General features: G+C 40.1%; 1 protein-coding gene across 1 annotated transcript in view; it reads left to right on the top strand.

Moving 5' to 3' along the window:
• AQP1 (aquaporin 1 (Colton blood group)) overlaps positions 1–3,433 on the top strand; it is a 22,710-nt gene extending 19,277 nt beyond the window's left edge. Inside the window, exon 4 of the mRNA XM_009333296.1 lies at positions 1,557–3,433. Within this exon, the coding sequence (XP_009331571.1) occupies positions 1,557–1,736 (180 nt within the window). The 3' untranslated portion in view covers positions 1,737–3,433. The remainder of the gene's footprint in view (positions 1–1,556) is intronic.
• The last annotated feature ends 20,576 nt before the right edge of the window (positions 3,434–24,009 follow it).

Raw genomic sequence — 24,009 nt, 5'->3', positions numbered from 1 at the left:
ATCTTTCCACTCGGGTCACAGGAGCCATCCCACAATGTCTCTGTGATGCCAATAAGGTCATAGCCCTGCAGGCGTACACACATCTCTAACTCCTCTTGTTTATTCCCCATGCTATGCGCATTTGCATAGGGGCATTTAAGTTGGACCCCCGATGATGCTGTCTTACTGGCTGGAGTCCCTTTGTCTTCAATCACAAAGTCCTCAAGCTGAATGTGTATGTTCAAAGTAATACAGAAGATTTTCTTTGGTTATTTCCCTTTATGTTTATTTATTTCAAATATTTTAAACTTTAAAACCTCATTACACAGAAACCTTTATTGAGTATTTATTGTTTAAACTGGGTTTGTAAATTGCTACTGCTTAATCAGGTAAAACCTAATTTAGGAAGGTTCTTAAGCAGGTTTATAAACTGAACTGGATCATCCAATATTTGGAAGCTAATAAAATGTTCATCTTCTTAAAGTGAAGTGTCTGCTTATGTGCTTTCATGGATAAGTGCTCTGGAAACACTATAAATTTTAGATTATTCCCTGTGGTTAAAAAGAGGAACTTCACAAAAATTTACTTATTTCACTAAAGCTCAATAAAGAAGGGTAATATAAAAGCCCTAAATGAGTATGTGTTCTTGAATATTTAAAATGCAGCTTGTTCTAACTCTCCTACTCATGATTTTGGCAGCCATTTACATAGGCATTCATGGAAATTTAGTAAATAGTACAATGGGTTGTGAAAATTTTAGATATGGATGCCATTTTAATCTAAAGAGTAAAACACAAAAAAAGGAGGACACTAGGAAAATTTTGCCATTATCTCCCACTTAAACACTTCTATTGGGATATTAAGGTAATGTAACTAAGCTAGTACCTAGTATTTTCAGTATTCCATAGAAAAATTATTTTCCTTTGTAGAGAGAGAGAAGGAGATAGAAGTCATAATTCATATTAAACCACTGATATTGCTGAATAAAAGAAAACATTTTCAGATTCATGAACTCTTTGGCATGCAAATCCCTCAAAATTATCTGTTATTTCTAATAAAATCAATCTGTCTACTAAAATACTTTTATTACCACTCCCTCCAAACTTTACCTGCCTTAAGTGTTTAGACCAGTACAATCACAGCAATATCACTAGCTAAATAGCAGCTAGTAGCAGATTAAGCCCCTAATTAGGTCCTCACTAAGTATTACTTTCTAATTCACCTATCACTGAAAGTTAGTGGGAGAATGGACACTAATGCCCTTGTTGCTTTTAGAAATTGTGCTCCCCTGCCAAATCTATCTGGAGTAACAGAGATGTTTTACCAGTAGATACTTAACTTTAAATATGAGAACTTGACAACATAGTCACAGTTATTAATCTCTGGGTCTATTGGCATTTCATGGTGAGAAATTCCTGGTTTCTTGCCATGTGGTTAAGTAAATATTCAGGTGATAGACTGTATTTTTAAGGTTTTCACTGTAAATTTTGTGCAGAAAATCTTCAGAGGAGATTTTCAGAACAGCTTCAAATGCAGCAGTACCTGATGTATTAACTGGGCTTGGAACTGTGTTTCAGATCTTCTGGGTTGGCCCAATCATTGGAGGAGCAAGTGCTGCCCTGATTTACGACTTCATCCTGGCTCCCAGAAGCAGCGACCTGACTGACCGCGTGAAGGTGTGGACCAGCGGTCAAGTAGAAGAGTATGATCTGGAAGGAGATGATATGAACTCCCGGGTTGAAATGAAGCCAAAATAAAGAAAGACAAGGAAAAAAAAAGAACATTGGTTTCCGAAGATTTTATCAGTGTTATAGACTCTTTGTAAATCAGCAAGCAGTACTTTGTTTTTTAATTCAATATGGTTTTCCATTTTTTGCCCCCAATCTTAATAGTATTTTTATATCTGGGGTTTTTCAGTTACAAAGTATTCAGACTAAGAAGTCATCAGACACTTTTGCGTGAGCTAAATAAATTGGGCTGAAATTTAACCCCTCCCTTGCCACCACCAAATTTTCTTGTGTATTTAACGTGGGTGGTTCTCCCAGCACATCACTCAGTAATGATAAGTAGTTCAAATGATCAGTCTGTTTGCTGAAAGTATAGATACTGAGGACAGAGAACCACGTGCACCCATAATGGGGGCCTTATACTGGGAAAAGTATTTATACAAATATGCAAGGCTGGTATCTAATGCTAGCAGTGCATGTGAAAAACTATCTCAAATCATTGCCCAAAAGCATCTGTTGGAAGGAAAGGCCACTAAAAATTACTTGTTATGTAGAATTAACCATAATTTTCTAAATGATTGATAATCTCTGAGAAAGAGGGCCAGAAAAGTTAAACAGGGCAAGAATCTCCAGATTCCCATCTAAATCTAATCCATTTAGATTTTCTAGTGTTTCATTCTTGCTGAACCTGCATCCAGCTCATTGTGAGGGGAGAGAATATATGACAAAAAATGTATAGATACATTAATTCCTGGGAAATAATAACTAGAAGTCAAATTGAAGAGTAGCAACAATAACGGCAAGAAAAACAATATGGTGCCAGCATGTTAACAGGATCTGATTTTTACTGTGACTACTCTGCTTTTGTTCATCTTACATAATTTAACTGTATGTTTTAAAGCAAACCAGGAAAAAAAAAGGTCCCTTTCTTCCTGACACCACTCTAACAGCCAGTGCTGTGACATTCAGGGACAATGAATAGATAGACACACAGTATATTTTCTAATGAGGGACAAATACGTACCTGTGTGTAAGTCCATTTTTGGGGTCATTGCTTTGGGGTTTTTTATATATATATAAATGTTTATATATATGTTTTATACAGAAAGCCTAGTATACTGTTTTGTAAGAAAATAAGAGCATAAGACAAGTGGAAAGAATTGCAGCAGTGCTTAGCAAAATAAATGACACTGGAAACGTGAAGAAAATTAACACTCTAAAAGATGTGGAAGACTATTTTCTGTTTTCGTTTTTGTGTGTGTGCTACTTATGAATGCCTGAGTAACCTGAAGCATTAGCTGGTCTTACGTACTAACTATAGAATATAGTTAAAACAGATACATGCCAATATCCTTGTTCTGCACTAAACCAGTTTTACATAAGAAATGAGGCCCAGAGGAACCTACATAAAAAGCTGCACACTCTACCATTCAGACAAACACCCCAGAGGTAATATGATGGACGTCTCCTGTTAGAGAGACAGTGTGGACAAGAGAATTGAGGGAGGGTTGACATGGGAATCCATATAGCTTGAATCATTTCATTAAGTTGAGCAGACGTACAATGAAAAAAAAAAAAACACGAAAATCACCAGCAAACTAAAATAGAATACATTCTATCTTTCTTGTCTACAGTCGGTGTGCTATCCTGTGTATTGTCTATGTACATACAGCATGATTGGATTTTGGGGTGGTTTAAAAATAAACAGAATCAGTTGTGCTAACACACGAAATGTTCATGATTCTTGATTTTTAATTTGTCTTCCAACACAACACAATTTCATTTTCTATACCATTCTTCAGGTGCCCACCTGTAAGACTGAGACAATTTCTACTTTTCCACTCTTGACTGCTTCTTTGACTTGATGCTAGCCTTTGGGGAAAAGAAGGTTCTTTCTTTGTATAGCAGGCAAAGCAGGCCCTCACCTGGAAGTAAGCTTTATCTAAATTATACTTAGAAATGAAACAGGATACCAGGACCTTGTGCCCACTTCACAGAATCTTTTTTCAACTTTATTTGCTGGTATCCTAGTGCATCCATTGACCCAAAATTAACCCTTTTTTGCCTTGCAGAACCTATCATCAGCCAGAACAGTTGCAGAAGTCACCCACAGTAAATAGTTTGGTTTGACAAACTTGAGGTAACTTAACATGTTTAGTGATGGAGAAAATGTGAGATTCACAATTTGTTCCTTATTCTACACCCTGTGAAGAGCAATATCTTGGCCTATTTTCTACGCTTCAAAGTCCAAAACTTTGAAGACAAGCAATACTGCCTTTCTATTTGGTGTGTAATAGGACTACATCATGTCAGCTGCTCTAGCAGCTGCTTATGACCACCACAGTAATAAATAAAATAGATGAAAGATGTACAATAACTTTCACTAGTGAAGAAACAAAAAGCAGGTCAAAGTAAATGAAGTGTGATCTGTTGGTGTATTTATTCACAGTGATAATGTTTAACCAATTTACAGTAAAGCTCTTGGAAATTAAGTGAAAACATATTTCAACAGAATTCCAGGCTTAAACCCCTCCTTTCTTCTTGAAGAAGGAAAAGCTTAATGGTACATTTGAAGTGCTTTTGTAGTACTTAGATCCTGAACTAAGAACAGCAGTTTCTAAACAATGCAAGGCCATAGCTGCTAATGGTCTCCCCACTCCTGGCACAAATGGTTTTGCTTTGTGCTAGACAAGCACACTTAAAAGTTATCATCATCTCATTAAAATGTTTGGAAGATACCCAGCAAAGGAATTAAAAGCATGAAGCAGCAAGTATCGAAACCTACTAACAAATGTCAAGTGGGCAAATGTATTTACATGTGATCACCCAGAAACTCAACAAAATCTCCCTGATATCAAGAGGAAGCCTGGAACACCGTTGTTTAAAACATCTCCCATGATGTATGCACTAATAGTTCCTGACCTATGGACAAACAGACCATGTCTGTGTCCTGGTAATTCCCAGGGACGAACCTCTGTATTTATCACACATTCTAACAGGAAAAGTTGATAAAGGGTAGATGTTTTTGTAGATTAGCTAGGGACCACCTGCCATGGTCTCGGTAGCCACCCTGTCGGGTAGCCCACAGCATACCAAATACCCACAGAGAGTGGCCACACAGATGCTAGTAAATGAAAAAGCACAGGGGAATATTCCCAGGTACAGGAACAGAGTTGTCAGTGCCTGTATGGGCCATCCCAACTAACGTTCTCCCAAAATTTTCCTCGGCAAAATTGAGCAATGCAAAGATGATCCACTCTGCTCTGTTTTGTCTGAGGGCCAGTTGTGATCCCAGGGATAGACAGCATCAGCAGTGCAGATGTACTCGCTCTGTGGTTTAGACAGCTGACAAAGTACCATCTGGTTTTTGCATGCACCAGCACAGGACAATATAGAAGAAGCCTGAGCAAGGTGCTTTGAATTCATCCCTGGAGAAACCCCTGCTGCTCCATTGATTCTATAGACAATCTAAGGAGATATGGGTCCTAACTTTAGTCATCTATCTTTAGAAGTAAATACGTGCTCTGCCCCCCCATTGTAACTGTGGCGATTTAATTTTAGATTTCATGTTGCTTGACTTTACATAGACTTTTAACACGTGCAAGGAAAGAAAGGCGATTGAAACATAACATAATGACAGCCAATAAACCAGGAAGCTTCCATTGTCTTTCCATATCCACCAGCTGCACCAGTCACAATTCACAGCTTAATGTTTTAAAAATTAAAATAACACAATAATACTAATAAAGAGTTTCCCATAGTATTTCAATGTTTTCCCTCCTTTTACCCAGCTGAAGTTTGGACATGCCAAGAGTCACACAGTAAAATTATATTAGGAATAAGGCTGTTATGATTCAGTCGAAGCCTGGGCTATAGTAAACATCTGTGTCAAGAATGGTTCTGGGTTTCATTTTACTCAAGCCTGATGTCCTTGAAAAGACCATATTTTTTGTATATAAGTTGTCTGATATTACAGAATTTACTTAGCCAGTTTCTTCTGGGCACAAAGGCATCATTTTATAGACTTTCCAAAGCTGAATTGTGAAATCAAACTTCTGTTTAAATAGGTTCATTGACAATTAGACATTAGCCATCTATGAGATCACACCGCTTTAGGTTATTGAAATCATATGCCAAATACAGCTATGAATGATGTTCCTGGAAGGCACAATTGCTGTTGACTTCAAGATTCCCTTGTGCTGTTGGACAAATCTAATATGTTCAGATCTACAAAGGGAGTTAACACACTAAATTCTGATTTGACAGTAGTGGGACTTTGCTTTAACCCTCTCAGTGAAATCTTATTCTCATTAAAGCCACAGTAATTGTCTCATTTATTTTGGGAAGCAAAATTTCACCCCAAATATTTATCACCAGATAAAAACCCAATTTACCACCAGATCAGTTATTTGTTGCTGTGTGTCTTTCTTTTGAGTAAAACTTTCTAGAGACCTGTACTTCTGACCACTTCCATGTAACCATGGATGCCTGCCCATGGCCGTTCCTGTTCTACACCCTGTCTAATCCTGCAGGGAGAGATGGGCAGGTAATAGCGACTGGCAGAACCAGTTAGCTACCTCAGCTATAATGGTCTTCAGATGTGGTCATCAGCCCTATTGCCTGTAATACTGCGATAAATTGCTGTGTACTTCAGAACTTGGTAAAGAGGCTGAACACAAAATAAACACAGGAACCAAGAATGGATGGACAGAAATGACACACCCCATAAAAGGCAACTAATTTGTGGATTTTATTAGCATTCAGAAGGATTCATTCTCCTTTCACTTTGGTTGAAAAATATACCCTACTGCCCTTGAGCCATGCCTGTTTGAATGAAAGGTATTCAACTTTTTCAATCATTGTGTTATGAGATTTATAGATTTTGATAAAAAAGAACCCTAGAAACTTAATACACGCCCCTTTTCATGATCTCCTGAACTTCCTGATCTGCCATGCTCTACAATTTGCCATGAATTGCCCTCATTGTGCCATTTCCTCTGTTTTGTTTCTATTCTTGTCTTAGAGCAGAAATTAAGAAGCTTGTGGAAAATTATCAACTTAGTGATATTATTTGTTCATTTTTGTAGCATTTCTAGAAATTTCTTTCCCCTTTCTCTTCTCCTTTACCCTTCATTTTCAAGGTCCTGAGAAGGACTACTAACAGTTAAAGGTGATCCCTCCATTTAATCTCGTCTCCCTTTAGCTTGTGCTCAGTTCCCTTTTCTAAAGGGTGTATCCTTACTCCTAGGCAAAAACCTGGAGGGACTATCTATTAATTCATATTTTTTTGCCATTGAAAACAAACAAAACAATGTTCCCTGGAAGCATGGGAGCCAAACAGCAATTCTTGGCAAAAAGTGGCTGTTAAGTGCAATTGCTGGAAACAGTCATACTTTTTTTTTTTTTTTTCCTGAAAAGTAAATGGAGCACTTGCAGGTAGCAATCTGTCCAAAAGGCGGATGTGACTATAAAAACAACAAGCTGCAGCACACACTTGGTTTCCCTTGGGGATCTCTAACTTTTTCTCGTTTCACCATTTCACAGTATTACTCAAGAAGAACCTGGCATGAATTAAAGGGGAGAGGGGGAAATGATGGGCCTTCCTGATTTTATATCGTATCAGTTCTGTGTGGGAAGCAAGGTCACTTGTACTGTGACCATATTTTCTGTCTTGGAGCCAGATTTACTCAAAAATGTTTTAGCATTGTTCAAGGAGTGAGAGAAGAGCTAAATTATATTCCTATCTGGCTTTTGTGTTGTCATGGTAGTGTAAAATGTTTTTTGTGATACTTGGGAGTGGATACTAGCACTTTCATGTCTGCTATAAGAGATCTGATCTTAACTCTGGCTGCTCATTATCCAGGCATGGGAGTGAATCTCAAACACTTATTTCAATCTGTGAGAGCCAGAAAGATCTATGATGTGCCAATTTGACACACTACCTTTGTGTCCAAGCAGCACTAACCTGTCTGCTGCTGGTGGAGAAGCCTGGAAAGTCCTGCCAGAAGTGTGCATTATGCAGTGAGACTCTGGTGTTTGTAGATCTTATTCCTTGCTAATCCATGTTAGTCCATTTCTGTTAATCTTCAAAGTGTACTTCAATGACTCTTTCTTTGTATAGGTTATTGATGAAAGAAACATGAACTGACAGACTGAGATTTATTTGCCACAGGTGGGTATTTTGGCTCTAGGGTAAATTTTGTTTTCATTCTTGTCATTGTTGAGGCTGACAGATTTACATCTTTTTGCATTAGCCTCTGTCTATTGAATGCAGAGAAAATGCTTTATGAATCTAGGTTCACATTTCCATTTACATGGCTTGTAGGTAGAAGACTGGAAGGAATGTGAAAGTTGTACTTCACTACTGAAAAAAACCCTAAGAAAACACCTGCTCTTGTGATTGTCAAGAAAATTCTTGCCATATGCTGCTGGGGGTGTTAGACAAAGATGGCCATAGTGCATTGTACTTGGAAGAAAATCTTTTTATCTAAGTTGTTCCTTAAAACAAAAAAAAAAAGCCCAAAACACACTACTCCAGATGTGGTGCTCAGAGCCCTGAATTAGGTCCTTCTCTTCTCCTTCACCAGCCTGACAGAATGTGCCAGAACTCAGGCTGGAACCACCTGTATCACAAGCAGCTTTCTAGACCCAGAGAGCCCCCAAAACACTGCCCATCACCATTATTACCCAACTCAGGACTGCCCCAGATGTTCCCTTCCTTCTAGAGGTCTACACCTGTTCTTTTAGATGACATCAACACTAAGACCAATGCATGCTTTCTAGCATTGTCCTGCTGCTGCCCAGACTCTTAATTGCTAGCAGGCACAACTTGGCTCTGTTCTGTACGGTGCAGGTCAGAAGGTAGGGTGTGCCTAAGTTGTTCCAAACATGCAGTTTGGAGGAAACCGCCTTGGACTGAGAGGAGGAGAATTTAGCTGTATTGCTGCAAATCATACCATACTACTTGCTCTTGGGCCTAGCGGACAGGCACTGGACAATTTTGTTTACTAATACAAACATATCCTGAAATAACTGAATACGTCTTGGTGACATTTTTAGGGCGGAATTCCTTACTCTCAGTTGTCACCTATGAGCTTTTGGAAATGAGCTTTTAGAAAACTAAAATCAAACAAGGTGAATGAGACCTCTGGTAAGAGTCTTGGTCCTCTTGATATGGAACAAGTGCAATCTGGGAATGCCTATTTTCAGAGAACTTAGAGAAATCACTGATTTCTGACTGCTGGCTGAGCTTTGGCAGGAGTGAAGCTGTGGATCTGTTTGGAACTTGAACTTTAGGCTTTGAGGGACTTTAAAGACAACCTGGGCTCTGTGTAGACATTTAAGTGATTTAGGCACTTCAGATTTACATGTTTGAGTTCTGTTTATGGCCTCTTTCAAGTACTTTTACTTGTCACATGAGGACTTTTCACATGACTTTTCGAGCATTTTTCGCTTCTATTGCATCTGACCTTTTGCCAAAACATTCAGAGTGGTTAATTATTATGCTAGGGTTTTCACTGTATGAACAATAACCTCTTTCTTTCCTTAAAGGATTGTTTGTCCAATTAGTCAGTTTTGTCCAATATTGTTAAGAAGCCTTGACTTTGGCTTCTTGATAAATAATAGCTGCTTCCTGAGCCCATTCAAACATTGAAATCATTGTTAAATTTTAATAATGGCCTCAGAAAAACTGCAGGGTTTCACCAGTACACATTTATTCCAAATATAAATCAGCGTAAATGGTTTAAATGGTGCCCAGTCCTATGAGCTTAGCTTAGTAAATTCACTTGAATGCTTTGCATGCATTAAAGAAAATGGAATAGAAATGGAAGAGCTGCAAGGTCTGCAGATTTAATTAATTAGCAATGTATGGGATTTAGTGATAGCTGAGGTACGGAAAACAGTGGGATCACACACTCTGTTGTGGTAGCTGCACTGTGCCAAGCTAGATTCTCAGACTAGTGTATGACTTTCATGTGACTCAGAAAAAGTGTGTACGTGTAGCTGTATAAACTTTTGTCCATGTAGTCTTACCTATGGAAAAGCATGCATGTGGGCCAGAGTTATATAAAATTACTAATGAGTCTGTGTGGAACACACTTTTCCAACTCCCGTTATCCCAGCAAAGATGTAACACAGTTCTTGGGTGAGTTTTGATGAAGACTCAGATTGCAGCTGATATTATATTCATAGGCATGATTTGGACAGATCTGTTTTATTGTTTTGTTTTGGTTTTTTTTAATTCTTGGGCTTTTATGGGGAGGGAAACATTATCTTTTCATACTGTATTCTGCAAATGTTTTGAATCAGGTTATTATTTTTAATAATATAGAGATGCAGTGTAATTCTGTTATTCCAGAGAAGATGTGTTTTGACTCGCAAGCCAAGCCATCTAAATGTAGGTGTTGGCAAGGTAGGAGTCCACGTGTGAGGTAATTTTCTAAGCTTCCATTAAAGTCACTGCAGGTCTACTGAATTCAGTTAGTGAAACATGAAGAACTATTCAGATAACAACATTAGGGTTAGCTGAATAACTGGAAACTTCCCTGACAATATTGATGAGGCCTTGATCAACTCTAATAGAGACCTGTCTCCCTTGTATATGCCTATACATACATATGTAAACAGACCACCAAGACAGGCCCTGTAGTTTTAAATAAAAAATTAAAAAAGCACAAAATTTTCAACAAAAATAAAAGCATTTATAATACTTGACATGGATCTTTACACTCCAGTTTTGAACTTATAGCTCAGTTTAGCATCTAAAGGCCAAATATATAAATTATCAAAAATAAAATAAAATTCCTTGCCAGCATGAACGTCAAGCACCAGAGAAGACATTCAACGTAGTCTTGTCAAGAAAACCTGTCTGGTGAGAAGGACTTTGTATATTTTAGTACATAGTTGTCTGATTAATCTGTCCCTTAGGCTGGTAGAAGCAGTTTGGCTGTTTTGTAAAGATTTTTAAGATCTCAGTCTTTCATGAGACATGGGACAGGGCAGCCAAGGCAAACTTGGGGCATTCCCTGGAATGCCTGGAGCAAAAACCTGCTGTAACGGAGATGTAAGTAGGAAGGGCAGCCTATGGGCTGCTAGGCTATAGGAGAAACCTTGAACTTGGGTATATAAAATAATGTTTCTCATAGGAGGGCATGTGAACTTTCTGAATAGACAACTTTCTCTGTCCATGTCTATGGTCTTCAACACCCACCTAAAGCCAAGAAATGTTTCTCTGAAGGTGACACAAAAGTTCCATTTTTTCCACATCTTCCTTACCCAAATTCAGCTGGTAGTTCACTCAGTCGGCCTAACTGCTGTCTGGTGGCTATGTATTGAAGTGCGAAACCTTCCAGCCCCTCCGGAGTTGAGATTTCATAGGAATGGATCTTCCATTAAACATCCTCATTTGCACAAGATCAGTCCTGCCTCCTTTTCTGCTGCGCTTCAATCCCTCAGAATCCTAGGGATGCTAACAGGAGGCCTTTCTACATTGCATGGTCTGCAATGTAGAAACAAGTCATAAGTGTCTTTGAAAATTTTAAAACATGATTTTTTCAACTGTTTTCTCAAAGTTACAAATATTTTAACTGAAATTATTGCTGCTTTGTGCAGTTCTGTTTAAGGCAATCCCCAGAGGAGTGGTAACTAAAGAAAACTGTCTGCAACCTGGGGTTTTAAAAATAGAAGCAGATGGCTGGAACGCTGCAACCAGCTGGGCTGCAGTTAGCAAAAGCTCATGAAAGATTTTAAGGTCAGCCCTGCACTGTGGGAAAAAACAGGCCGTGGCGTGTTTGAACTGGGGAGAGAAAAATGAGCCACAGCGGGAACTGTTCTCTGATTCTTTTTAGACACTTTTAGAAAAGTTGTTCTGCTTTGTTCCCTACAGCCAAACAGACTGGAGATGGGACTGAGTTTGTTGCACTATGAAGAACATCCCTTGTCAAAATGCTGCATCCCTTTTGCAACTCTTCTTTTTCCCACACCTCATAATATTTCCATCCTTTTTTATTTCAGATCTTCTTCATTAACATTTACCCCAATATGATTTGCCTCTCCTCTGCTTCATACTGGAATATGTCATTAGACCAGTCCCATTTTTCCTTAGTACCTGGCCCTCATGATGATGTATTTCACACCTTTGTCACTGCCTTAATAGGAATTTATTCTCCCAGATCTGCAGCATCTTTCCTCATTGACTTTCAGAGCAGATGTTCTTCATCCATCAGCACACCATACAAACAGGGACTGCGCTGCTCAGCTCCCACCCTTCTCACAGGGCTTCTGGCACCTCCTATATTTCAGGACATAGTATCTCCCTTGCACGCACTGTATGCTCTGGACTTACTCCATCCTGCATCAAACACCTTTCTGAAATTGAAGTCTCTTCTCCCTCTTGCTCCTCTTTTTTGACCCCAATCAAAATAAAAAATCAAATCTCGGATCATCACTGAGACCGGTAATTCCAGCATACTCCTACTTGGCAAAGGACTTGAACACAGAGTTGGATTTAAACCTGGACTGCTGAAAGAAGAAATTTGGGAGTAGGGAAAATTGTCAGTCAAACATTGGGGTAGAAACCAAAAGGAAGGATAAGGATGATTAGCACTTCAAGAGACTTGGCCTGAAATACAGCCAGCCTCCATGGAGCAGTCTGGTTAACATAATAATTTCTAGGCAGTTGGAGAACAACCTGACTTTGAGAGACATATACAATTTTTTTGCCCTTCTCCCAAGCTCTTTCTTGTAATGTTTCATCATTTGCTGGATATAACGCACCTCCAGGTTCCCGACTCCAAGTTCTCACTAATCACCTCCACGAGTGATACAAGAAGTAATATCAGGGCCTGAGGAGTCATGGGGAATGAAAGGTTGGACTCAAAAGGGGAGACAAGCAGCAGATGGAAAAGGCAGAGTCTAAATTTGGATTCTGTTGAAGTGTGAAAGAGCAGCATCTGGGACTAACTGGGGTGTATGGCAACGCAAATAGTTGTCTTGATTCCAGTCTGGTCCCGTTAGGCTAATTTATGCTTTGATATAAATAACGTATGTTGTCTTTTGAGGAACACCAGTTATTACCATATAAATGGAAGATGCTTTCACCTTATATTTGCTGATTTCTTGGGACCATGGTATAACCATGTGCTGTAATATGGATATAATCATAGAATCATAGAATAGTTTGAGTTGGAAGGCACCTCTAAAGGTCATCTAGTCCAACCCCCCTGCAAGGAGCAGGGACATCTTCCACTAGATCAGGTTGCTCAGAGCCCCGTCCAACCTGACCTGGAATGTTTCCAGGGATGGGGCATCCACCACCTCTCTGGGCAACCTGGGCCGGTGTTTCACCACCCTCAGCATAAAAAATTTCTTCCTTATATCTAGTCTAAATCTACCCCCCTTTAGTTTAAAACCATCCCCCCTTGTCCTGTTACAACAGGCCCTGCTAAAAAATTTGCCCCCATCTTTCTTATCAGCCCCTGTTAAGTACTGATAGGCTGCAGTAAGGTCTCCCCGAAGCCTTCTCTTCTGTAGGCTGAACCACCCCAACTCTCTCAGCCTTTCTTCATAGGAGAGGTGTTCCATCCCCCTGATCATTTTTGTGGCCTCCTCTGGACCCGCTCCAACAGGTCTGTGTCTTTCTTATGCTGAGGGCTCCAGAGCTGGACGCAGTACTCCAGGGGGGTCTCACCAGAGCAGAGTAGAGGGGCAGCATCCCCTCCCTCGACCTGCTGGCCACGCTGCTTTTGATGCAGCCCAGGATATGGTTGGCCTTCTGGGCTGCGAGCGCACGTTGTTTCAGTAAGATTTTTCGTTAGGAAAATTCCTTCTGAAAAAAAAAAATAATACTTGGCTTATAAGTTCTATCTAATTACTAAAGCTGCCAGATGCAGGGGGACAGGGGGAAAAGATGACTAAGAGGAGGAAAGTGGACAGACAACCTGCTTCAGAGGCAGGAGGCAGGTAACCAAAAGCTTAAATTTATGTAGTTCATCTGTTGCTTCCTAAAGTGTTCCAGAGAACACACGATACATGTGAATATATGTATCTACTGTTTGGGTTCTGCTTTGCTGTAGAGATTTTTTGATGGTGTTATGCATTTATTTATCCTGCATTAGTCTCCTCTCTCATTTTCCCTGCTAAAAAATCCAGTAGCATTCCCAGATGTACAACTTTGACTGGGACCATAAATGATGGAGCCTTTCTTTTGTTTATACTATGCTCTTTATCTTAATTTTCTTTATATTTTCTTTTGCCACAGAAGAACGCAATTTTCCTTAAATATATCAGGTTTGAAAAAGATGCCCTAAAGCATTTTATATACCTGGTTTTCCTTCTTAATTTTTATCTAGGGCATTTCTATAGCACACTATAGAAGTTACCTGCTGCCTCACAGCTGGTTGAAAATATCTGGATATCCTGCTTCATTTCTTGCTTTTACTCAGCCACTTCATTAGAACTTGAAGTGCCTCTGAAAATTAGGCTGATAAACAAATGGGGACATAACACAAGCTTAACTACGTGAAGGCAAAGTTTGCATCTTGTCCAGTGAGTGACAAAGATTCAATGAAATTGCGGTGGTGAAGGACATGCAAGTGATCCTTTTGATGATGGAGGTCTGCAGAACATTTGTGTTGAACAAGCGCAAAGGGAAAACCACATCCCCAGTCTGTCAGGGCAGGACTCGAAGCCTGTAAGCCTTTTGCAGATTGTTACTGATGCAATCTGTGTGCAGCAGAAAGGCACACCGTATGGTGGATGCATTACTCAGTCTGTTGCTTGCTGGCATTATGTCACTGGGGAACACACCTCCTCGTCTGAGCTAAAAAAGGGACAGGAAAACTAAAAGCAGTATTTATTCCAGCAAATGTAATCTGCACACATTTTCTCCCTGGATTAAGTCATTTCAAGGCCTTGGGAACCTGGTACAGCTTTGTCAGATAGCTTAAAAACAGTCTTTGAAATAGGGCCAAAAGAAATGACGACTGCTAGACTAGGTTGCAGTTGTGACTGAAAGGTTGACAATGGCTGAGGTGGGAGAGGGAGGCCAGAAGAATAAGACCAACAGGGAAGTATTGCTGCCCACACAGATAAGTCATTTGATGGAAAAGCTTTGCCAAGCAAAGGCTTACTGTAGTGGAAAGTGCATTGTATTCAGACTTCACAGCTGCTGTGTGTCAGAGCCCTGTGAGACAATTGCTGTCCTGCACCATGTGGGTTTAACACATTTAGTGCCTTTGAGCGCTTCTTGCAAAACATCTTTTTTACTATCTGGGAAAGAAGGATGAACAAAACATACTGTGATTCAGCAGAGGAGAAATGCTCTTTGAAGACAGTCAAAAAGCAGCCTGAAGATACTGGGAGGGGTTAAGATTAGTAGGGCTTGCCAAGGTAAATTGCCACGATGTTGGCCTAAGTGTGTTGGACACAGCGAGGTTTCTCCCAGGAGTTGTCCCTCCCCTCCTTGACTTTTACCAAGAGCAAAGGCTAATTCTTAATCTCCCAGAGTGACAGAGACAGTCTTGGGATGGAGATTTCCCTCCTCCCTCTCCCAAGGCTGGCTCCGACGAGGTGCAGAGACCCTTTGATGACTTGACAAACCGCTTTCAGTGCCATCCAAGTGCATTTCTCAGTTAGGCCCTTCTCCTACTGAGCGGGGAGGACAGCCAATCTACTTCTTTACAAAGTGGCTTTGTGTTGTCCCTTTGGCATCCGGAGACACAGCTTGTTACTAACCAGCTTGAAGGGCTCTGTTCTTTAAAAAAAATAGGTCCTGTAAACAAGCAGAATAAGGAGACAGTGAGACCCAAGTGACTTGCCAGGTTATTCAGATGAGTGGGATGCCCAAACCCAAAGGTTTTCTCCACCCTTACTCGCAAACAGTTGGAAAGTGGGGCTGCCTGCCTTTGATAAATATAGCCATCAAAGAAAGGAGCTGTGGAAGGAAGGGGTATCACCAGGGTTGTGGTCAAATAAAAGGAAAAATAATGATTTTTTAAATTTTATTTAAAGATTTGGAGCAACTCTCTTATATGGACTCACTTAATGCTGGCCTCTGAAAGGCTTCAGTTGCCTCACAGTCACCAGGAGTGGGGACTGGTGTTTCAAACTGCATCAAGGTGTTTTTTACATCTCAAATAAATGTGCAGCTTCCATATGTCTTCCGGAAATTTTCTAGTGTCCTCTGTCACTGTCATATCTTAGTGCTTAAAATAGTGTGCGGATGTGCATGCGTGAGGGTGTGCGTGTGTGTGTATAGGAGTGTTTGCACGTGTACATATCTACAGATATAATTTCCTAGCCAAGGTCTAGGGTGCAGAGTGCCAGCTTGGTGTTAAGCCAATATTGTTGTGTTCTGGGAAAACACACAACGAGAACTTGTATTTGGGTTATGATAAGAGTTCAATTTAATCACAACAGAAGCCAAGCCATCCCAAATTAAAGCTTAATGTAGACTGTGATAGCAATGAAGTTGCAGCATGTAGTTTTCAAAGAACATGAGCTAATGTCTAGAAAATGAGAGCAGAGGAAGGGCCCTGGATTTTGCTTCTGGCCCAGCCACCGATTCCATTTCTGGTCTCGGACATATCATGTTAGGCAATATTTACTTATGGTACCATGCTATCCTGAAGAAAAAAGAAGCAATATCCAAGTAAGAGCTGGTAAAAAAAAAAAAATCTGAGGATGTTTGCAGAACTTCAGAGTACTCTAGTGTCAAACTGTAACATGCACCTAAATATGGATGTAGAAGACCATCACCGAAGTTTGATTTTTCTTCCCTTGAGGTGAGATTTTCAAAGACATTGGGCTGAATTAGGAATTCAAATCTCAACCTTTTTTTTCTGAAAATCTTGCCTGTGATATGTCATTGCCTCAGTTTCCCTCCCTCTGACTTGGACAGAACTTCTATGCCGAAGCAGAGGGATGTGTGTGGAAATTAATTGCCTGTATTTATACAGCAATTACAATACTAGCAGCAAGCTTTCTCTGAATATGTTAATATTAAAACTGCAAAGTAACTTTTTATTATCTCACAAAGGTGCTGTGAAGTTTAATTACTTATTGACTTGCAAATACTCTGAGATATAGTTTTCAGATCATGTTTATTGCCATTATTTATTGACTAAATTACACAGGATGAAATTATAGCCAGTATTTCTAGCTTAATATCAGTCTCTGGTTTTGAGAGTTTAGACATGGTCCTTGTTGCACTGTAGTTCTGAGGGTGTTTTTAATATTATAAAAAGGTATGGCAAAGATCAGGGCAAAGCCCTAGCAAGATCTACATCATACAATATAATGTGTAACTCATTAAAAGGATATTCTGGTGTTCCACTTGATCTGAGACTTCTTCTTTCCTCTTCACATTATGCAGAACTATTTAAAAAAAAAAAATCAGATATCCTATCTATAATTCTTCTCTTTTATTATTCAAAAAGTGTTCTGTGTAGTGGCTGTAGAAAAAAGACCGCATCTTTCTCGCTGAATGCTGTACCAACTCTTCTCTTGAGAGCTATTATCAAGGAAGAAAAGAGAAGAAACAATAAAATATTGCTTTGAAGAAGTATGTAGCTGAGTTGTTCTAATTTCCTTGTCCAAGCCGGAAGGATAGAAAAGAAATAAACACCAATAAACATCATATATTTGAATATGTAAGATGCATGACTTTCTCTGATAACACTGTGAACAGGTACTTCTGCCCTCTTTGAGCCTTTTGAAGATTTTTTTAATAACTCACTTTCATAATGTTACAAGTGCTTTAGAGCAGATGAAGATACTACTTATATTGTTTTGTTCTTTTTAAATACAGTTTTCAACTCACTTGTGCCATTTTACAGCTATGCTGGCAGTGCTCTGATCTCACCGATGGTTTACAATAAACTATGTTGTAAAAACATCTCTCTCTCTTCTTTCACAGCTGTTCCTCTTCACCCTTTTGAGAATTATTTCTCAAGCTCTCGTCTTTGGTCACAAGTCTGCCTTTTTGCCTGAGTCAAGTGGAATGAACTTCTGACCTTTTCAAACACCTAGCAGATAGATCCAGTAGTAAGGGACTTACACATAGACACGTTCTTGTGAAACTGGCAGGGCTGCAAATTTGTCACCCAACAACTAGTGATTGCCCATGTGTGTACTGTTAGTGTGAATAAGATGAACACATCGAGGGGGGAGTTACCTCTCACTCATAGCTGGTGAGAACACATCTACCAGATTGCATCTTGCACAAAAGTCAATGAGCACAAGAACCTTTTACCCCACGGACTAGAGCTTGGTATGACAACTGAAGTTTGAGAACCTTTTCTACTGGAAAACCATTGGACTCCCCTTGATTAGTGAGAATTCATAAAACATTATGACTGGGGTATTCTGGGATATTCTCACTCAAAGAGTAAGAAATGTCTTATGATAGAGCTGAGGGTCAGTGATATGGCCTAAGAGTAAATTTCCGCCCTTTTATATTGTCGTGGTTTAACCTCAGTTGGCAACTAAACACCACGCAGCCGCTCGCTCACTCCCCCACCCCCCGGTGGGATGGCGGAGAGAATTGGAAAAGCACAAGTGAGAAAAACTCGTGGGTTGAGATAAAAACAGTTTAGAAATTGAAATAAAATGATAATAATAATATGATGATAATAATAATAATACACAAAGCAAGTGATGCACAGTACAATTGCTCCCCCCCCGCCAACCAATGCCCAGCCAGTTCCTGAGCAGCGGCCCCCCCCGGCCAGCTTCCCCCAGTTTATGTACTGAGCATGACGTCACACGGTATGGAATGTCCCTTTGGCCAGTTTGGCTGTGCCCCCTCCCAGCTTCTTGTGCACCTCCAGCCTTCTCAGTCAGTAGAGCATGGGAAACTAAAAAGTCCTTGGCTAGTGTAAGCATTACCTAGCAACAACTAAAACATTGGTGCCTTATCAATTTTGTTCCCATCCTAAATCCTAAACACAGCACTGTACCAGCTACTAGGAAGGAAATTAACTCTATCCCTGCCGAAACCAGGACATATATCAATGAAGTGATGTGAAAGCAAGAGGTGTACTTTATCAGGGCAGCCCCTGAAAGGTCAACCCTTGCTTTCTTTTTGGGAAAATGAGATTCTAAAAGAGAGAAAAAAAAAGAAAAAAAAAAAAAGCAGCTGTTTATTCTATAGCAAGTGGAAAATAGACTTGAAAGAAAAATCATTATTAGTCACACAGTCTTTGGAAAAAGGCTTATAAAGGAGTATGGCCAAGGCATACTATGGTAACACCCAAAGAAAAAAAAATTATTTCTTTAAAAACAAAAACAAAAAACCAACCACCCCCCGCCCCCCCCCCCCCCCCCCGCCAACTTAAAACTTATTATGTGTGTATTGTGGGGGGGAAGCAACCCAACACCAAAATCAAAAACTAAACCCTTCATGTAGAAGGTTTTCAAAATTTATATTGCGCATTTAAATTACTGCATACTCAGAATTTCGGTAACACCATGTGAACGTGTGTGATCAGAGGCAAGCAGCGATCTAATAAGCATGGTGAGATGCGTGCTGTCAACACCAAGGTCTACAGTTCTGGAGACACTCATTCCAGTTGAGACATTCAAGCATCCTGTGTCACGCAAATCAAACTGTTCCTGACACTTTGCCCTCTTACCCTCATCCAAACTTCAGACCATGTAGGCACTTTGGTGTGAAAATTGCACATAGTTCTTGTGTAGGGACAAGGTGTCAAGAATGATTTCACTACTTGGAACTTCCCAGGAAATGAGATACGCAGTGTCATTAACAGAAATGGTGAATCAGTCTGGAAGGCAGACTTCTGCTTTTTCCTTACTGTTCACATAAGGGGCAAATGTGTGTTTCTTTGCACTCATGAGGGCAAAGTAATACATCTCACTGTAACTGCCAGCCATTCGAAATGCTGTTTATTGTTATTACACAATGAATGCTGAATCTTAAATTACTGCATGTTCATGCTGATTTCCGCACCTCATTGCTACGTGTCGTGCAAGACACTGATAAATAAGGAAATTTTTGAGCCTCCTTGCTCACCCTCCAAGAACATGCCAGAGGAGAATCGCTGTTGCCACAAGTGTTTCCATCCCTATATCCTACGCCACCAACTTCCCAGAAGTGGACTAGGTTTATAAATGGTTTCCTGCTTCTGACAAGACTTCTTTGATAAGTTTACAACTCTGCTTTGTTTGCAGTTTATTTCTTCCTGTACAAGACTCTGCCCCCACCCTGGTATGGACGTGATGTTTTGCTAGCATGTGGGTATCCTGACACAGCTAGAGAGGAATGAGAGAGGGAAATTACTACACTTCTCCCTTTCTGATCAGAGAACAAATGAGAAGTTTGATGACTTTTGCTATTTCAGAGGTCGATTGGTCATACTGTCCATTCCCAGTACTATGGATCAGTCATTCTCTATGCTCTCATTTTGTCTTTATGAGGAACAAAGCTTGGAAAACCACAAAATCAAGATAATGCCAGCAGTTTAACTTCCTGCAGGCTTTTGATCAGATAGGAGAAAATAATGGTAGAGTCACTTTCTTTACAACAAAAATGGCAAGTCTTTCTAGACAACTCATTGATCTGGAAATCCCAGAGTTCTACAAAAACTGATCATTTCAGTGAGCGGGAGGGACAAGGGAGCTGCAGAAAAGCAGCAGGCTCAAGTCAGCTGATGGCCATGATGCTACAGGTATGTCCAGCTGATCTGCAGGCCTGTTGGCTGCAAACCTCACATGTGTTAGGGAATGAAATGAGATGAATTCTTGCAGGTGGAGGATAGAAGCTGACTGATTCTTCCCAGGCAGGGTCTCTTCATCCAAACCTTGCCTGGAGGAATTAAACTACATCCCAAGTGCCTGCTGGTATAGCTACTGTGGAGAACATGACATTAAAAGAAATTAAAAAAACCCAAACCCTAGGACTGTATCTCACTTCCTCTTTTCTGAGTGTATGTTTCTCTGTCAGTTTTTGAGACACCTCAGCTGCTGCAGATTCAGGCTCAGTGACTTTGCATGAATGAAGGCACTGACGTGCAGCGCACCTTGAGTCCTTGCGTGAACTGCTCTGTGTCTGTTGGGCAGAGCTGTAGCTGCAGTTTACATTCTGAAATAATGTGTAAAATTCTCCAAGTTGTTTCTTACTCTCTTTAGCCCATCTTTGGATGAAGTGTCATGGCCCTTTTGGTCACATTTAGGTCTTAATGGAAGAGAAGCCTTTGACATGGCTTTGGCTTGTACATGACATTCAAAAGAATTTTTAAAATTCTGTTATGTTTTCTTTTTGTCACAATATGCTTATAAACACTGCAAGTTTGCTATTAAATAAGACAGAGGGAACAGAGGGAGCTCAGAGAAAGCTGCTAGAATGAAGAAGTTGGGCAAGTAAGGTCTCAGAGAGAAACCTTAAAGAACTGGGTGTGTGAGTCCAGAGAGAAAGGGAGATTGGTGATTAACTGAGGATGGCTGAAAAAGATGTTACATAAGAGACAAGCATCAGTTATTCCTTGTCATCATTATGGGCAGAAGAAATGGGTTTACAAGACAGCAGGGAGGAACTTGATCCAATATTAGGAAAAACTTCATAACTACAAGAAAAACTAGGCTGTGGAGTTGGTTGCCAAGGGAGGATGTGAATCACTGTCAGTGCAGATCTTTGTCGTTAAATGGCCATCTGTCATAGAATTAAATTCTCATTGCCGTATTGTTAGATTAGGGTTAAAATACTTAGTTACTTCAGTTATTGTAACTAGAGTGAGTCTTGCATAACTGGTATTCATAGTTATGGATAAACCAAGAGAAACCTGCTTTTTTTGTTTGCTTGGGGTTTTGGTTTTGTTTTGTTATGCCCTGTGTAATAAAACAACTGGTGCTTTTTGTTTTTCCTTCTATTTATCCATCATTGAAAGCCATCAAAATACGGCAAATATAATGGGGTAGGTGGAGAATATATCCTGTGGTAATTTCAGTAAACCTCCAAAATCTGTTTGTAGCCCAGTAAGCTAAGTAAGCTGATACTCCCTTGTAAGAAAAAGAGGTGTAGATATGTCTTGGTAGTCTAAATGACAGTGAAAAGAAATGTCATGGTGAGGTGTCCCTTCTCTGTTTACCAGTGGTTACCATCCAGTATTGTCCAAATGGTCACAGTTTGTCACCATCTTAAGAGAGGAGATGTATGTGTGAGATGATAAAAAATTAGGATCTGTAAGGCTGCTATAGCAATGTGCTAAGAGATACTTCAAAGAGATTCATCAGGTGTGGGACAACTTCTTTTTGAGGAGATTCACTTAGATGTGACAGTTCAATTTTGTGGGAAAGACACAAGGCTCAAAACTTGTCCATGGGTAAATTTCTTGATCTAGTTTCACAAGCATCACTATTTTGACAGACGTCTTTTCCTTTCTTCTCTGTTGCAAGTATGGATTTTTTTTTTCCTTATTCAGGGCTTTAGTCCAGGAAGATAGATACTTCTGGAAGGTACCAGAAGCTTTGTGGAGTAAGTAAAAAGAACAATGTTGACCAATTCTAATTTTTGAAGATAGTGCTAAAGAGTGGGAAAATAAAGAATTTGTAGAAAAAAAAAAAATTCTCACAGAGAAAACCTTTGAGTCTGTGTAAAGTCCTGGTTAAATGATGGAGCTAGTCAGGGATCAGACTCGGCATAACAATTAGATCATAGATATCCTGAAGTCTCTGAAGAGGCTGGAATGGCTAAATCAGAGGTTTTGGTTTTAGGTTAATCTCATCTTTGGTCTTTCTATTGAGCCCTGAAGATGGTTTCAGGATTCTAAATATGTAGTCTTCAAAATTAAAATAAAACACTGAGCTTTCTAGAAAGGCAGTTCAAACCTGTACATGAAAAGACATTGAATCTGATGGCTAGTTGGAAAACAGTCCCAAAAAACTTAAAAATGTATCATAATCATCATAGTTTAGCCCATTTACACACTCATGTATACTTTCATATGTTTATATTTCTTGTTGTTTTCCTCCAAAAGTTATTATGCCAGTAATTCCCTAAGGTGAACAAACTGTCTGAGCTGAGAATTATTTCTATAGTACTTAGGTTTGTAAGGAGAAATTACTTCCATGTTATTATGTCATTTCCTCAAATAAGGGTCTAAGTTGCAAGATAGAGTAGTTAATTATGGTTCGCTTTTCTCTTTAGTCATTCCTGAATTACCACGTTGTGTAATTATTCTGTTACTACTGTGTAATCAAAATAATAATATGTTTTTTACTTTTCGCATTGTTACTGTAACCAATGCAACCAGAACCCCTACTTTTTGGACCAGCATTTTACAGTCTTAAACCATCTGCAGAATAACCACAGGCACAGGCTTATCTGTGGTCCATGGGCCACCAAGAGTGAACGCTTGACTTTACTCATCTTGTGCTGCTGCTAACACTGCATAGTCAACACCATGACCACCACTTGCATATCACTGACTTAGCTATTTGACTGTGCTCAGGGCTAGCTCTTCTTCCAGTTCGAGCTCCCATTCTGCTAGGCACTATATAAATATGAGTAATAATTTCTAGTCTCTGGAGATTAAGATCTCAGACCAAGCAGAATAGGTCATTGAACTCACCCAAGGTTTGACCCTTCTTCTGGAGGTGAATCGCTTTCCATCTATTCTAGAAGCAGCATATCATAAATAGACTTTTAAGTAGTGTGGTGGGTTGACCCTGACTGGATGCCAGGTACCCACCAAAGCTACTCTATCACTCTCCCTCCTCAGCTGGACAGGGGAGAGAAAATATAATGAAAGTCTCATGGGTCGAGATAAGGACAAGGAGATCACTCACCAATTGCCATCACGGGCAAAACAGACTCGACTTGGGGAAATTAGTTTAATTTATTACCAATCGAATCAGAGTAGGATAATGAGAAATAAAACCAAATCTTAAAAACACCTTCCCCCCACCCCTCCCTTCTTCCCGGGTTCAACTTTACTCCCGATTTTCTCTACCCTTTTCCCCACCAGTGGTGCAGGGGGACGGGGAATGGGGGTTGCGGTCAGTTCATCACACATTATCTCTGCTGCTCCTTCCTCCTCAGGGGGAGGACTCCTCACACTCTTCCCCTGCTCCAGCGTGGGGTCCCTCCCACGGGAGACAGTCCTCCATGAACTTCTCCAACACGAGTCCTTCCCATGGGCCACAGTTCTTCATGAACTGCTCCAGCATGGGTCCTTTCCATGGGGTGCAGTCCTTCAGGAACAGACTGCTCCAGTGTGGGTCCCCCACGGGGTCACAAGTCCTGCAGCAAACCTGCTCCAGCGTGGGCTCCTCTCTCTACAGTCAATAG

The sequence above is a fragment of the Pygoscelis adeliae genome, unplaced genomic scaffold (assembly GCF_000699105.1).
Source record: "Pygoscelis adeliae isolate BGI_AS28 unplaced genomic scaffold, ASM69910v1 Scaffold88, whole genome shotgun sequence".
NCBI lineage: Eukaryota > Metazoa > Chordata > Aves > Sphenisciformes > Spheniscidae > Pygoscelis > Pygoscelis adeliae.
The sequence above is the reverse complement of the archived record's forward strand: the minus strand, read 5'-3'. Positions and strand labels throughout refer to the sequence as shown.